General features: G+C 45.0%; 2 protein-coding genes across 2 annotated transcripts in view; one reads left to right on the top strand and one right to left on the bottom strand.

Annotated features, from left to right (window-relative positions):
- Positions 1 to 1,079: 1,079 nt before the first annotated feature.
- LOC143124550 (uncharacterized) lies at positions 1,080 to 7,005 on the top strand. The gene is made up of 2 exons (XM_076286173.1): positions 1,080 to 1,216; positions 3,251 to 7,005. Exon 2 carries the CDS (start codon positions 3,386 to 3,388, stop codon positions 5,048 to 5,050), a length of 1,665 nt encoding a protein of 554 aa, XP_076142288.1. The 5' UTR covers positions 1,080 to 1,216; positions 3,251 to 3,385; the 3' UTR covers positions 5,051 to 7,005.
- Positions 7,006 to 7,722: 717 nt separating this feature from the next.
- Positions 7,723 to 17,138, bottom strand: part of wdr11 (WD repeat domain 11) — a gene marked incomplete in the record, with an annotated part of 45,224 nt that continues 35,808 nt past the window's right edge. The window contains 6 exon segments of the mRNA XM_076286172.1: positions 7,723 to 10,477; positions 10,930 to 11,009; positions 12,069 to 12,214; positions 12,466 to 12,563; positions 13,190 to 13,355; positions 14,779 to 14,874. Coding sequence (XP_076142287.1) covers positions 10,269 to 10,477; positions 10,930 to 11,009; positions 12,069 to 12,214; positions 12,466 to 12,563; positions 13,190 to 13,355; positions 14,779 to 14,874 — 795 coding nt within the window.

Genomic DNA, 17,138 nt, shown 5'->3' with positions numbered 1-17,138 from the left:
CTTTTTGTGTGTTTTGTGTGTTTATGTATATCATACACTTATGCAGGGATATATTACTTCCTAGATAATGGCTCATTTTACTTAATAGGTCTACATAAAATTTCAGAAAAGTTACAAAAATGTAATGTAATTTAAAAATGTAATCTATTAGTTAAAATGTTTACCTATTCACCTGACAAGATGACATCCCTCCATAGACATACATAAAAAGGCTGATAAAATACAAAAAGTAATTCTAGGGTGATCTTGTCAAAAATCACTATTAGACTTAGGCCTATTCTCCTTGAATGGTACCGAATGGAAACTAGTAATTCAGTTGAAGCCTTTTCCACAGTCACGTCAGATTACATGGTCAAAAGCTTTGGTTTTGAACTCGGCTTTTACTGCCTTTGTCTTTTAGGGCGCGCTGTGACCAGGGCGGGCGGCGCACGCATTAAGATCTCGATCTCTCTCTCTCTTTCTCTTTCTCTCTCACACACACACACACACACACACGCAATCTATGTACAATTCGGCATATTCGACTACTCCTGGCAAATAGTGCGCTCTAGTGGCCTACATAAAATCGACCATATAATAGGATCAGACTGTAGCCTAGGCCTAGATTCGAATGGCCCAACAACAAGATAGCATACGCACGTGAGACACACTCAAATTTTAACGCAACATCTAACACGCGCAAAACAACCCTAAAGCCTTAAAAGAAACAAGCAGGTTTCACATGCCAGGATCGCCTGGCCTTGTTGTTATTTGTACAACAATAACGCTTCGAAATGGTCCTTGATTGTAATGAATATGCGTCTTTTACAGTAGTATCATAGCTTACAAGTAGCCTATGTAGCCTAGGCCTAGGCTATTAGTTATACGTAGGCCTACTGTTGGATATTTTGTAACTTGTGATTAAAACGTGTGTCTGTCTTCACGGATTTGGCTACATGTTTACAAAGAACCAGCAAAGAACCCAAGATAGAGCCTACTCCAGAGCCAAAGGTGGCAGCACTGTATACGTTTAACAACGAGAGCCAGCGTAAAGCCTTTGCTCATGCGCTCAAATACTGTTGGCGCCAGAAGATCAGTGGCGCCAGCTGTACGTAAGTACAGAGAGAGGAAGACTGCAACGAGTTCAGACGCAAGGCAACGTAGCTGGATCCAAGGTCCGTCGTCAGTGCAGAGTTTGCAAGCGAATTCGCTCGAAAACCTTAAGAGAGGAAAGGAGGTTGGTATTTTTTTTTTATATAAACAGACAAGGATACGTTTGATAAATTAGCATGTAGCGTACAACATTATCTATTGTGGTAGCTAACCTTAACCCGCGGCTAGTTAGCGGGTAATGTTAGCGTGCTAAATCGCTAGTGTATATGGTGCCAACGTTTTATTTTATTTCATTGAAAAGCCTTCGTTAATTTGGCCGTTAAGTTATCTGTGACATAACTTTGGATGATTAAATGCGATATTTTAAGGTTATTATCGTAGATGACCTACGAAGCTGTTTGTAATCTTCAAAATAGACTTGCCAAATGTTGGTTGCGATTAGAATTGCACACGTAGCCGCAAATCGTGGTGTGACGATAGCGCGCTAGTTAGCGAGGCAGGCCATGTTGTGAGAGTGGGCAGAAAATATGCTAAAGGAATTCGGTAGTGTTAACCTAGCATTATATGCGCGTCATTGATGCATGGGTGTTAGCATTAAACTGGGAATTGTTTGATGTGGTAACTACTAAATAATGTCTATTTAATGACCGATATTATACAACGTATTGTGTAGAAGAACTCGTTGGGATTATGTAAGGTGGGGGACGTCTTTCCCGGGCTTTTCAGTGGACTGTTCTTCTGTTAGCCATTTTTGTTCCTGTTTGCCATCTTGGTTATGGTATTTAGCTTAGTTATGTTTAGTGTTTAGCCGTGTTATAATTAGCGTCATTGCCCTTAGGTGCAATTTGATACGTTCGTATTTTAGGATTGTTAAAAAAGTGAGTTGTAAGTTAGAGACGATTTAGGAGAACGTTGGTCATCTCGCCACCACGATGATCGCCAGATAGCCAGAGTGTTAAAATGCGTTGTGAAGGGCGGAAGCTAGCGGCGGCCATTTTACAGCTAGCTAGCTGCTCATTCCCCGAGTGCCACAAGATGCCTACCGCGGCAGGCCTGTACATTCTATGATCCAGTTGACTCTGAAGTTTCCGCATACGCAAGCTCGCTGTTGAATAGATCGGACAATTTTCATTTTAGCACATTAGAGCCAATATATATAATATATTTAACTTTTTACATAGTTTGTTTACCAGCTATGTGTTTGGCTAGTTAGCAGCTAGTTAGCTGATTTTGCCAATCCAAACGAAGCTAACTAGCAAGCTCTTTAGCAAGCCAACAATTCTATAGAAAACAATAATACACCATCTGAATTAAGAGTTTTGAAGTTGACAGTAATGAGTAACTGAAGCATTGAAGGTGTAACATTAAATGCACCATGTCTTACTGCAATTACTGCAATTGGCGCATTGTCTACACAGATATGTGCACGATATTATTTGTTTGCTAATATTAAACTACTGACTATGATTACTTTTAGCCAGCTAATGATAGCAAGTTAGCCATCCGCAGAAAGTGGGGAAATCGCTAACTTTAGCTGGCTAGCCAGCTAGATGTACCTGCTAGTTAGCCCAACTTAAGCCATCTGAATAAGGCTAAGTAAAATTCACGTCTCACCCTGTCTCCTGATCCTCTTGTTGTAGCGTTTTTTGGTATACCGTATGGCTGTTACTGAATGTGCCCATTGCAAAAGGAGAGCCCATATGTACTGTTGCTTGTCACAATTTAAGTTGTTTCATATCACTAGCAAATCCTTATGTTTTCATGTTTGCTCTGAGGACCCATTGCACGTGAAACTGTTGGCCAGTGTTATTGTTTGTCTAGGCACCAACCTGTAGGTCTGAGGTCTTGTGCATGTTTTCTAGATGTTTTTTTTTTTTTTTTTTTTGCCATTTGTCTTGTGGGAGCTTTGGATAGAACATTGAAATGTGATATTGTCTGTTTTCAAAACATGTTTTGATTGGTTAATGTGTAGTTGGCCGTGGTAGTCATACAGCATCATTTGACAACTGCAATGTACTAGTAGTCATACCAGACATTTAGATTCATGTTACGTACTGCATGATCATTGAGCCTTGAATACTTGTTTGGAAGTCTTAAATTGCAATGCATTATGTAGGCATTTGTTTCAGTGTATTAACACATGTGATTCTCTTTTCAGGCCCACCTGCTTCCTGCCTCTTGCTCTGAAGAAAGGAACACAACACATTTCACTGTGGGAAAGCGGTGCTCTCTGAGCAACGCTAAGGTTTCATTAGACGGGAAAACGGAAGTCGTTGGGCTGGAGTGTGTTCTGATGGCCGAGTCAGAGACTGAATGTGACACGCCGGGCCTTGACACATTAGGCTCCGAGTGTGTCATTGCCCATACGCAAGTCGGAGACCTGCATTATGCAGCAGAGACAGAAATTATGACACAGGAAGACAAAAGGGGGCTGGATCTTGAGGCTATTCATGGTTCAGATCTGGCCAAAATACAAGGCCTGGGCCCAGAGTTGGGTGCCGTGACTTGTGTTGATGCTGACCAAATTGTTACCGAGACCGACCATGACTACACCAAGGCAGATCAGACTGGCCTCCAGTGCTTTGGCGGGCATGACATTAAGCATGAGAATGAATCCTTCCTGGGTGAAGTTCTCCTCAAAGCAGAGATGAGTGGCGCTGGCCCTGATCATGTCGTCAAAGCTGAATCCGACCATGGAGGTGAGCTCACAGTGGAGTCTGAAAATGGTGTGGTCATTCATGAGGCCCATGGCCTGCAATGCAATGAGTGTGGTGAGATTTTCAGCAGCATCACAGATCTCCATCAACACTTTGAAATCCACAAAGCCACCAATCCTTACATCTGTGTCCACTGTGGTGAAAGCTTTGCAGTGGACTCCAGCCTGAAGGCTCACATGAAAATCCACATGAAGGAGAAGAGCTACGGCCCCACTGGTGTGGAGCTAGTCGGAAAAGTTGGCATTGACGCATTCAATCTAAAGCCTCACCAGATGATGCATTCTCCTGAGAAGCCCCACAGATGCTCAGAGTGTGGGAAAAGCTTTGCTGCAGCCATCACCCTCAGAGAGCACATGAAGATGCATTCAGACGACAAGCCATACAAATGTACACAGTGCAGGAAGAGCTTTATCCGCCGGCGTCACCTGAAAAAGCACCAGGAGATGCATGCCCGGGAGAAGCCCTTCAGCTGCACGCTGTGCGGGAAAGGCTTTGCCACGGCCTCCAACTTGAAACAACATCAGAAGACACACGCTGGAGATAAGCCACACAGATGCCTCCAGTGTGGAAAGTGCTTTGCCGCAGCTGCCACCCTGCGGGAGCACGCCAGGATTCACTCGGGTGAGAAGCCCTACAAGTGCAACCAGTGCAGGAAGAGCTTTGTCCGCAAGCGCCACCTGAAGAAGCACCAGCTGGTCCATTCTGGTGGAAAGCCATATCGCTGTTCCCACTGCGACAAGGGCTTCAACCACTCCTCCTCCTTGTCCCGACACAACAAATCGCACAGTATGGAGGGGAAGAACATGTACAGCCCACCGGAGAAGCTGAAGAACATATACACCCAGCCCGAGAAGTCAGTGAGTGTGTTCTATGATGCCCCAACCCCAAAGAAGCGAGGCATGCCTGGAGAGAGGCAGTACAGCTGCCGCTATTGTGAGAAGATTTTCAATCATTCGTCCTCCCTGTCAAGGCATCAGAAAACTCATTCAGATGGCAAGTCCTACGCCTGTGCCCACTGTGGGAAGAGTTTTAATCACTCCTCCTCTCTAGCAAGACACCAGCGTGTCCACTTGGACGAGAAGCCCACCTTCAGTGTTCCATCAGGAAAGGGATACAGCCCTGTTGTCAAGCAGCAAAGAATCCTGCAAAGTGAGAAGCCATACCGCTGCTCCCAGTGTGGAAAGGGTTTCAATCATTCATCCTCCCTTTCGAGGCACCATAGAATCCATATAGACCAGTGAGCACATGCCTGCAATTTAATGTGGTCTCTCCCAGTAGTAGTTTCACCGTGTAACAATGTCGGGCCACATTTCAGCTGTAAGGTTTATCCTTCACTATAAAAATGACAAGTTAAACTAGTTGTGGCCTCGGCTGAAGGACTGTAAATTCTTTACTCAGCTAAACTTAGACAAGTTCTTTGATCCTCCAATATAAAAAAAAAAAATTGACATTGAGCCGCTATCCCTAGTGATCCTGCTTGAATGGCTTGATTTGTTACATGCCTCAATGTTTTTAAAGATGAGTTCACCTCAGTATGATTAACCTGTATAATAATAATATCATAGTGATTTCAGTTATACTGACTTGGGCCAGTTCTCTTAAGTGTATCCTGTAGGCCTAAAGGAGAATAATTTTATGAGAGGCTTTGCATCTCCATGTCATATTTTACCCTGAGGTCCCTTCACTCAAGTTGACAGCCACAGAAGTTATTGAAAACAAAGAGGTCTTGAAGCAGTTTTCTTTGTTCAAGTCCACCATTGTTGGTTAACATGATATCATATGTAAATAAATACATGTTGATTTTTTTTTTTCTTTTCCTTTTTTAAATATATGTATAGGTGTGTAGTATGCAGGTGTTCCTGAAGCTGAGCTATATTTTTGGTAATCCCATGAGTCTTACCCTTTTTTTTTTTGCCTTGTAATGACCTAATGATTTGATGTTAACCAGTAGATGTCACTGATTTCACATTGGCAGTGAACGAAGGAAAAAGGCACACTACTTTCTTAAAGAGCTTTAAAAATGTGTAGCCTGGCCGTGTATTTTTGCAGCTTCTAAAAGAGAACTAGTCACTGGATAAAAATTCAACAGCTCCATCATGGTGTATTGTGTTTGTCAACCTTTTGTAACTTCACTTACAAGTACAGTAGTAAAATGACAATTGCTCAGTGTCCTTGACTTCATGATCATGCCCTCAACACCTATTTGAGCACACATGTGGACTGTATGCCAACCAGTGAGAATTTAGTGACTCCTAAGTCCAGACAGTGTTCATAGCATGCTCAAGCTGGTCTTTTAAGTCAAAGATGACTGAAGCAGTGTGGTAACCTTAGACTTCAGGGTTAAACTATGCTCAGCATCCTATGGTGTAGTTTTGTTTAAGGGCGGTTGGGTGATTTTAATCCAAAATGTATGTTAGGAATAAGTGGTTTATACATATTTGAGAAGATAAAAGCTTATTCTTTGCTTTGGAGACTAAATCAGTTAGCAGTGTATAGCATAATAGTTAACTTATATTCATAAGACATTCTACAAAGTATCAAAGACTGTGTAATAGATTGTGTATACTCAAGTACAGATTACAGCTTGCTTTAATGAACACCTAATTTGATTTCAACATTTTCAGAGTTCCATGGGTTTGCACTTTCTACCTACCAGTTCTGTGTATGAAAAAAATCTTTTACAAACTGATGTATTTTTTTAAATATGGTTTGGGTCATTTGAAAGGGAAATGAAAGGTATACTGTTTTTATGGGAGTGAGTTATATAGAACAACTTTTTTCTTTTTTTCCTCCTTTGGTTAACAATTGTGCTTCAGATGGTAGCATAGGCTTCATTGTTAGTTAGGTGCCTTATTGCATGCTGTGTAGAGATGTATGCTGAGCTATGATTGAAAAAAAAGTAAGGTTTTGGCTATCCCTCTTTTTGTTCCTATACATACTAACCAATGTTCATTTTTTATTTGAATTCATTTTTTGCTTATCTGTATATGACTATGTTTACACAGTTACTGTTGTCCTTTTAATTTCCCAGTCTTTGTCCATTGGCATTGGTGTAGAAAAAATAGAGGTTAAAATAAGGAAGTTAAAATGCCGTCGGTCCATACTTTGATTGCCCTCGTTTAGTGGTCAAGGCTGTTCCATCTGTCCCCAAACCTTGAGTGGCAAATATATGGATAAATAAAGGTTGTTGGCTGTCCGATTTTTTTTTCTTTACAATTTGTTCCTTGATGATATAGCCTACTCCCTTAAGCGCACTGGTTTGGGTGGATATATAATCAAAGAAGCACAGCATTTGGGCAGGGTCAACAAGATAAATCAATATATTAACGGTTAGAATCCGGTTAATAGTGCTTAACACTTACACGTCAGTGTCACATTGACACAAGCTCTTCTTAATACATTTTAAGTTAGTATGAACAACTTCAAATTGTATCAAGAGTGATGTCATCATGCACATTGTGTATGTGGGGAAGCAGTGATGAATGCTGACGGTATGGCATGGAGCCAAATGTGAGGGCAAATCCTTGGTACGATGGAAATGTGGTCATTGGGGTTTCTTGCATGCAAATGTCACAGTTGACTCTTAACTGCCAGCTCGTTTTACATCTCAATGGCCCTTTGTTACCATGTATCACTATTTAAACGTGGGATGGGGACATAATCTCTAAAAAGTTGATATAAACTCAGCTTTATTAGATTTAGCCCTGGTCCCAGAATGTGGTTAGCTGGACAGGTTTCGTGTTAGTTAAGGTAAGACTGATTAAAACCATAAACCATCGAAATGCCCGGGCCGACTTAAAGAAGACGCCACGGCCTCCTATGATGGCACTGCACGCGGCTGATCTGTCCTCGAGAACTCCAGGAATGGCGCGCCCTCTTGTGACAGTTTCATTAACTTACCGAGAGCGCAAAACAGTTTCTTATTCACATATTTATTGCTCACAATATTTACATAAGATTTTCTGATAAAGCTCAAAGCCGTTGCAAGCAGGGTTAATTAACATAAAAAAAGAACATCAAAGAGATTACCAAGGAAGGCCGTTAAACACATTCACAAGCCATTATCCATTTTAAACAAGACAATCAAACATCTAAACAACCAGCAATGGCAAGAAGTGTTCTAACAAAAACACACTGTAGCTGTGAATTTTACTATCCTTAGAGTTAAGAAAGTTTTTTTTCCAGAAAAGTAAAGTAAGTGCACAATAAGATAAGTTTCATCAGTAGCAAATGTATACCTGGACAAGAAAAGTGCCACTCAGCTATTATGGATGAATTATTTACCAACGATACTTCTAGGATGGATTGACATAAATGCTGCTTGGGATGGAGCAGCACTGATGGGTAGCCTAGTTTTAACATTGCACCACACCATTCTGTAAAACACTGGGCTATATCTACCATTAGGTGTCAGCTGTAACCTGCTCTATTGTTAAACACACAAGGCAAAACACATGCAGCATGTCCTTGAACAAAAAAAAAAGCTTAAGGTGACATTCAGGAGTATACCTAATAGTTGAATTTGACATTTTGGATTAGATTTTTGTTCAGTTAACTAAGAGTTAGGCTATAGACAAATTGGTTGCTGAATAGTTTATTAAAACTGAATAATAAAACCCTATATCACTGCAAAGAATTTGATACAAATTGAGGATTTTATCCCGGACTACCTTGAACTGCATGCTTTGGTTTATTGATTTGCATCAAACAAATGGTGCTATTTCAGCCACTGAGAGAACGGAAGGAATAAAATCCATTATGTGATAGCTTGGTGCATAAACATTAACGTTGAATAATAGAGCCCCACCTTATCTGTCTGTAGTATACAGTTAATGACTTCTGTTACAACTTGTTTCACAAAGAAAAAGTATTACACACAGTATTACACATTACTACCTGGAAAAGTATCATAGATTGGACCTTTCTGCATTTTACAAGGCATTGAACGATAGAATAGAACACTCACACCACTGGAAAACATATAATTTTATAATTTTATATATTCAGGAAAATATATTTAAAATATGTGTATTGATTTTGAGAGATTGCACTGAATTATCTGTCTACATCTTTATACGAGCAAGTGAAAAGAGAGGAATGCCTTGGACCAATAAGCATTGTGCTTGATTATTAGTGCCACATGCATACTGGTATGCAACCCATAATGGACCCAGCCCAATTGCTCTGCCTCAGCTGAATAAGATTAGATTTACCTGTGTAATTCAAACGCAAACAATGTCACTGTCTTCCTAAATGTCAGTAACTTGCAGAGCCTACTCAGGAACCGTGCTAAGGTGCCGGTACTGTCATACTTTCTAATCCGCGAGTGAACCCCCAAACCCAGCTCACCCGTGTGTACGATGAGAAGGTAAAGGATCCATTCTGAGAAGCCCGTATAAACGTGTCAGGGCAGACGAGGGAATTAAGAGGATTACGGAGCTCAGCATTTCCTTCCATTGAACATCAGTGTCTAGTTGCCTGTGGTGTAGTAATACACACAGTGCTCAACACCCCCTAGTCCTGTGCTGCGTTTATTCTTATATCTTTGGCAGCCTTTAATAAGACACCCAGTAGTGACTGTGCGCTGGGCCTGGTGAGAAAGCCACTCTGCTGAATACATGCAGCAGAGCTTCTCCAGAGCCAACTCCATTCAGGTGTAGGACACGCTCACTATGGTTTCCAATTTTTAGTACAGAACTTTGTCATTTTGCTATTCCACAAGACAAACAAACAAAGAAAACAGAAGATTTGGTACAAAGTAAAAGTGCAAAAATAATGGCATTTTGGAATGGTTTACAGTATATAGACAGGCAATGCTTTTCTTTTGACTAATATGCTGTCTATGGCAAGCTACTGATGACTGCTTCCACAGCGCAGACTGTTCTAAAGTACTTCAAGAGAAAAGGTCATTTACACAGGAGTGTAGCACATAACCAGAGTATGACAAGAACACCGGCTAAAAACTCAGGGCACTGCATTGGGCAACATCTGACTGACCATGATAAGAACATCTAATTGCACTTCACAGCGCAGGATGCACATTGCATGTGTACTTTCTACAGACTGAGAGCACACACACACACACACACACATACACACACACACATATACACAAAAACACACAAACAGGACACTCTGGTACTGGTGTTTTCCACGGTTGCGGTCACCTCTCCATCTCACAGGTGAGTTGTGGTGGACTGGAGAAGAGGATAAGGAGAGAAAATAGAAAGAGAGAGAGAGAGAAAGAGAGAGGAGACAGCTCTTTCCATTCTTTGATCTGTCACTCCCTATCCCTCTGCCACTTAATGACTCCATCCTTCTGCTCTCTTTCCTCCTCTCACTCTGTGTCTTTGCTCCTCTCTTCTCACTGTCTCCCTCTGCTCCTCTCTTCTCACTGTCTCCCTCTGCTCCTCTCTTCTCGCTGTCTCCCTCTGTCTCTGGGACTGGTCTGGTCTGGTCTTACTCGGTGCTGACCAGCAGGCCGTCCTGCTCGTCGCCGTCGGCGCCAGACCCGGCCTCCGCCTCGGCCGCCTCCTTCTGGAAGAGCTCCTCCAGCAGCTCCTCGCCGGCGCTGCCCGCCTTGGAGGCCCAGAGCGCCGCCCCCTCACGCAGCCCCACTGAGCGCAGCAGCCGCGCGTAGTCCGAGAACGCCGCGCCGATCAGCTTATGTGCACACCACCACCGTTAAGGGCCAAAACCAGACCTCAGAGCAACACATGTGTTTATTCACACAGACAGATAGGCAGATGTCTCAGGTGCCCTCATTAGAAGCAAGACTGAGGCTGCATGCAGCCCGATAAAGCCTGACGTACTGTAGCAAACACTACTCCCACACGCCAGCACACAGAAGCAGAGGGCGCGCAGGCTGTTGTCTTCCCTTATGTTTGTGCTATTAGCTAAACACCCAGGCTAACTTCGCTTTCAGCCAGTCTGATCTCTCTTCTAGACAGCATTACAGTCTCATTGATAGAACACCGCTTGAAGTCATGCACTTGTTTTTTTGTGTGTTCATTTTTGCTTGGTTAAACACATGGCATGCTTTGATCTAGATCCCAGACATAAAGGCATCGGAGCCCTACACAAACACTGCACTGTTGTCAGGACTGGGATGAAAGGATATTGGTGGTGTCGTTGGCCTCCATCACGCCGTACTTCAAACACGCCTCGACAAAGAGCGCCGCCCGGTCAAAGTACCTCATGCTGCAGGGATGGAAAGAGAGGGGGAGAGAGAAAGAGAGAGAGAGAGAGAGAAAAAGAAAAGTTCAGAAGCATGCCAGACAGAACACAGGTAGCATGGTGAGGTGAAGCCTTTCTTAAAGCAGTCGTCAGAGGGCTGACTTCACAGGGCTGACTGTCAGCTCAGGGCCCGCTCAGGGGAGAGGAGAGGAGAGGAGAGGAGAGGAAAGGAGAGGAGAGGAGTGGAGAGAGGAGAGGAGAGGAAAGGAGAGGAGAGGAGAGGAGAGGAGAGGAGTGGAAAGGAGAGGAGAGGAGGGGAGAGGAGGGGAGAGGAGAGGAGTGGAGAGGAGAGGAGTGGAGAGGAGGGGAGAGGAGAGGAGAGGAGTGGAGAGGAGAGGAGGAGAGGAGAGGAGAGGAGAGGAAAGGAGAGGAGAGGAGAGGAGTGGAGAGAGGAGAGGAGGAGAGGAGAGGAGGACGAGCTGTATCAGAATGCACAAGGCCTCGCAGTGCAGATGAGGATCAATACAGCACGCAGATTGGGTGCAGATCAAGGGAGAGCAAGAGAAAAGAAAACTTAACGTAACTTAACTAGGGGACAGGGGGAGGTCAGGACAGAGAGGGGGAAACCAGTGCTCTGAAAGGGCTTGTCCACACCAGCAACAATTACTATGACAATAGACACAAAAACTATAGTTTTAGTTTATCACTACAGTTAAAGGTGCTCTAAGCCAGTGTTTCTTAACTAGTGGGTCTACACTGCATACTATAGAAATAGCCACATGGACACAATAACATTGGAGATCATTTTTACAGCAATTTTGAGAATAATAGAAACCAGCCAATTAGAATCCATCACATTTTAGAAATCCCATTAATGAATATAAGACAGACTTTTCCTATTGTTGGTGAGAGTGGACCTCCATATCATTCCAGTTGCAGTTGTCTTTATAGTTATAGTTCTTGGTGTGGACTGGCCTTTACAGGGAGAGCCTGGCAGGACCCATGACCAGAGCCTGAGGACCAGCAGCATGTCTGGGCTCTGGACCTTGGGTTCTGGGCAGAGGGTGGCGGAGGTGGACCCACCTGAGCAGCATCTCCCCCACTTTGTGGAAGCAGCCGAGGGACAGCAGCACCAGGATGGCCTTGGACTTCTGGTTGACCTGAGGTGAGCAAAGGTGCTCGGCCCAGCGCTTCAGCACGTCCGAGCTCTCCGCCGGATTCAGACGCACCTGACGAGGAGACAGGGAGATGGACAGACACAACGGGTGAGACGATGGCATTGGGTTTGGGAGGGAGACAGAGGGCAAGAGACAAACATGCGCTGCAGATGTGCTGTATTAGTGTCGATGAAACAGTGAACAGATGCCAGAGTGCTCCAGTCTGCCCCCTGGTGGGGCACTGGCAGCGCTCCTATTGGACGCCTGGCTGCAGAGGGTCACATGGGACTGACAAGAACGGGGATGGCGGGCGGTAGCGGTACCTTGGCTAGCCAGGCGGCGCGGTTCCACTCGCCATATGTCTGCAGGTAGCGACAGGCATCCGCCGCCTTATCTATCAGACACAGCAGCTGCACGCCCTCTGGAGTGAGAGAGGGGGAGAGGGAGGGAGAGAGGGAAAGAGAAGAAAAGAAAGGAGACAAGAATAAAGAGGAAATACTGTATGTATGGTGATGCATCGCAGTGAAGGTGTACTGTAATGTACTGTGATGTAAGGACAGATAATAGTGATGCACTACAGGAGGCTGACAGCTAGGGGGCTCTCTAGAGCTACACAATGGAACGCTGGGGCTTAAATCACTAGGTTTGCTTGCTTGTGCATAAACAGGTGCAGACTTGAAATCCCTGCTGTTTCTCTACATGGCACCAGTTGATCTGCCGAGTGTAGATTGAGAAGATTGTGTCTCTTGTGCCAGCCAGCAGCTCGCATACTTAGTGGCGAACATACATTTTGCAACAAAAAACTCTGAATAAATCATGACCGAAGTCATACTGGGGCTGGTTTGGCTGCAAATTTCAGTCTCATATCCTTGGATGTGGCCTCAGATCCTGCAGCTTTGGCATACACAGCGACTTAAAAAAGATTGGATTACAGAAAACCGTGCCACAACCAGAACTTCAAGCACAAAAAGAAGAGAGTAAAATTGTCCATGTTCACGTTAACCCTGAGCAGCTTGAAAGGTCCATGTTGTTGGGGGCGTAACGTACCTGCCAGCTTGCCGTTGGCGATCATGTTGGTGGCCACCAGCTTGATGGTGCTCTGCGAGGGCCCTGAGGAGGTGATGGTGGTGACCAGGCAGGCCTTGAGCGAGTCGCAGTAGTAGCTGGGGTTGTCTGCACTGGTCTCCAGCAACAGCTGCACCGCCCGGTCAGTCTGAGTGGCGCACACAGACACACACACACACACACACACACACACAGACACACACACACCCGATTAGAACAGTCCAGGGACCCCGTGGTAATTAGTGTACAAAGCAGCAAGGTGGACTGGGGCTCCAGTGATGGGACATGTGGATGTAATGGTCAATAAAGACAGATGGGATTCTAGGCTGACTGATGGGCCTAAAAGCATGCAGAATAATCTCATTTCATAACATTTATCGTAACAACCCAAATTATTATTCTAAAACAACAATGTTTTTTAACACTTCAAAATAACATTTACTAAATGAACCTTACATTTTTCAGTAGCCATAGATGTGTAGATTTGAACAAAATCCGGTTTGGTTCTTAACGGGAGCATTTACTGCCTGAAATATCCGTTATAGTGCTGGCCTGATGGGTCGCTTATTTACACCGTTTCAACGGCACATGAACGGTTAGACCGAGAATTCTCGTCATGAAATTAAAATTCCACTGGAGCTCCAAGCGGTTGTGTACATGCAGCCTTACAACACTGTTTACAGCTCTTCGAGTCACGGTAAAATGTCATTTTTGGTACATAGCTAATTTAGATACACCTATGGTGTGGGTGGTTGCGTTTCTTTAGGAGTCCGCTGTCTTGGTTTGTATAGAAATGGATATTAAGTGACACATACACGCAAGACGGTGGAAATACGGGACCGACGGTAATAGGGGGAGTTCCGATAGTATTGTTTGCTTTGTGTTTCCATTCTGACATTATATGAGCATCTAATATGTCTGTAGCTTGTGGCTTAAACTGACAATTCTCCACAAGATTGAAGTTGAAATGGCTTTGGGGATATTTACTGACTATCTGTGAAGTGCTTCCCCGTTAGACTTCACTGACAATGTTCCCCCTGACTGGGCCGTCAGCGGAGAGCCTAGCGGTCAGTGGCGAGCTGGGCGGTGCGGCCCTCATCATGAGGCCGAGCGGTCAGTGGCAAGCTCGGCGGTGCGGCCCTCATCATGAGGCTGATGGGGAGGTGATGGGCCGGCCTGATGGATGCGGCTGCAGCACACTCAGCCCACTGATTACAGAGACGGAGCACAGTGAGCTCTGGCCCACTCGCTCCACTGCGCTCATTCCCGCCGTCAAACAGCCCATAACCCACCATGATGTGGAGAGTGTGTGTGTGTGTGTGTGTGTGTGTGTGTTTGTGTGTTTGTTTGACATAAGAAGAAAAGCTAAAAATAAGACTGTTGTGTTTGCAGTCATCCTTAAATGGTCATTTTGTTGAAATGAGCTATACTTCAGTAAATGACAAAATGTGCGTTACGAAAGTCCTGAAGCTCTGTAGCGACTGCCTTTTGACCCACCAATGGCTTATGGCTTACAACTACAGTAGACTTCAGTCTGACAATGGGTTATGCCAGTGCATGCAGTTACATACCTGGCCCAGCAGGAGGAGCTGGTCAGCACACTTCTTGGTGTGCTCATAGCTGGACCTCTTCACCTCCTGCAGATGCACTCGCTCCAACTGGAACCTCTGTGGGAACGGAGGAAATGAACAGGAGATAGAGGGAGGAAGGCAGTGTGTGTGTGTGTGTGTGTGTGTGTGAGGTGGGTGGGGGATGTGGGGCGGGGAGGAGAAAAATAGCATTGTGAGATGAGATTACAGATTGTCTATTATCTATAATAACCAACAAGCAAGTAAAAAAGCTGCCCACAGCACTTCTAATTGCCTTTTCCCTTGCGTCAGCTTCCACTGCCCTGTCTGAATGCGGTCACTCCACCACCCTCTCCCTCCCTACGGTCTCAACCTAAACACCATCTCCTCATCAGCGTAAACCTCTTTACACACACACACACAGACACACACACACACACACACACTGGTGAGACCTGCGGAGAGCACTGTGGTGACGAGTGCTGGGCGCTGAGGGAGAACATGGCCGCCGCACGGAGTGGGACACAAAACGAGAGCAGAAAGTAATAATGGCCTGAAATGAAATCTCCTGCGGCGTCAGTCACGGGATGTCTGCAAACATCACAACTAATCAGTTCCACCAAAGTGAAAGTGTGTGATCGTTCGAGCGTGTGTACGTGTGCGTGCGTGCATGTGTGTGTGTGTGTGTGTGTGTGTGTGTGCGTGTGTGTGTGTGTGTGTGTATGTGTAAGCACCAAGTAATCATAATTGTTGTTTTTCCCTTCTCACTGCAATATGGTGATAGTCACAGTGAATGAGCAACCATGAAAAATTGGAAATGTATTATCTGCTGAACAACAGAGCTTTTCCAGTGTTCGTTTGGACTCATTTCTTTTAAGTATTTTCCCTGGCCAGTGGGTCTATAGCATCATATCTACCGAAGATGGCTTGGTATAGGGGGAAAGTGAACGAACACAGATATAGTGGCCTTGTTCAAATGTGAAACACTGATGGTGTTCCAAAATAACCCAGACCCACTGAACTGTCTGTGGAGAACAAGACAAATCCCTCTTTGCACTTTCACACTAATCCTCGCAAACGGCAGGCCAGAGCCTGCGGCAGGGTGAGGCGCGTCGGGGCGGGAACTCTGATGTTTGCCATCCTCCCCCGTCTCCAGCTGGCCGCCTCGGCCTCAGCAGCAGAGATGTAAGTGGACAGTGTCCATCACCTGGCAGTGGGAAGCGGAGAGTGAGGAGAAGAACCTGCCCTGGCTGCACTGCAGGGGGCCTTCAGACACAGCAGTGTGAGTTTGAGCTGTTTCCATTCCATGGATAACATTCCATTCATCTTTTTCAATACCACACAAGCTTTAAGAACTCCTCCTGACCCCCCCCCCCCCCCCCCTCTCCCCCACACACACGCCATCACAAATCCTCATCCAGACTTTCATCATTCATCAGGGCCAAACCCTGTGGTGACCACCAGTGGTGTCCTTAAGCCTCAGGGCCTGTGAGTAGAGTCCAGTAGGGTTGCAACTTATGATTATTTCCATATTGGATTAATCTTTTGATTATTTTCTCAATTAATCAATTAATTGATTCATGTTTAAGTATTCATGTTTAAGCTCCTATCAGGGATTTTTGAGGTATTTTCGTTAAAAAAGTGATATAAATTGATCAATCGATTACCAAAATAATTGGCAACTAATTGAATAATTGCTAAATTATTGCAGCCCCATAGCCCAGTGGAGGTGACGACCGTGTGACAGGGAATCAAACAGCAGCATTTAGGGCTCATCTCAGGTACCAAGGACAGCTGTGTCAGGGAGGTGAAAGAGGTAGAGAGGAGAACAGGAAAAGAGGTAGAGAGGAGAACAGGAAAAGAGGAAGAGAGGAAAAAGAAGGGGGAGGAGAGGGGAGAAGAGGAGGAGAGGAGAAGAGGAGGAGAGGAGGGGAGCAAGAGGAGCGAATGCTGTGCCCATCGGGGCTTGGCTCCCCTGCTCTGTTTCCCTGTGTGCTCTCTGCTCCCTCATCAGCTGCGGCAGAATCGATTTCGCCCGCGACCAACACCCTGGCAAACGGCCAGCAGGGAGAGAGAGAGAGAGAGAGAGAGAGAGAGAGAGAGAGAGAGAGAGAGAAAAGAGAAGTAGAGAGCAGGAAAAGAGCACAATAGAGGATGACGGTGCCGACAGCGAGAGAATAGAAGGAAGAAAGAGATGGAACTGAAGACAACTACAGGGGAGCTGGCTCCTGCTGTCCAGAGGCTCCTGGAAGAGGCCACAGTGGCCATGACCTGCAGCACAAACAAGCAAGCCAGGACTGACCTCAATACTCACCTGGAGACAAGGCATCTGCCTGCACGGACTTACAGAGTATGTGTGTGTG

Source organism: Alosa pseudoharengus, unplaced genomic scaffold, assembly GCF_046254945.1.
Source record: "Alosa pseudoharengus isolate Yale_2024_CS ecotype anadromous, Long Island Sound unplaced genomic scaffold, YU_APseudo_1.1 YU_APseudo_1.1_scf_15, whole genome shotgun sequence".
Classification (NCBI taxonomy): Eukaryota; Metazoa; Chordata; class Actinopteri; order Clupeiformes; family Clupeidae; genus Alosa; species Alosa pseudoharengus.
This window is presented reverse-complemented; position numbering and strand designations above follow the sequence as displayed.

Excerpts from the sequence above, each read along its gene's own strand:
- LOC143124550 (XM_076286173.1), top strand. The coding sequence starts at position 3,386 with ATGGCCGAGTCAGAGACTGAATGTGACACGCCGGGCCTTGACACATTA.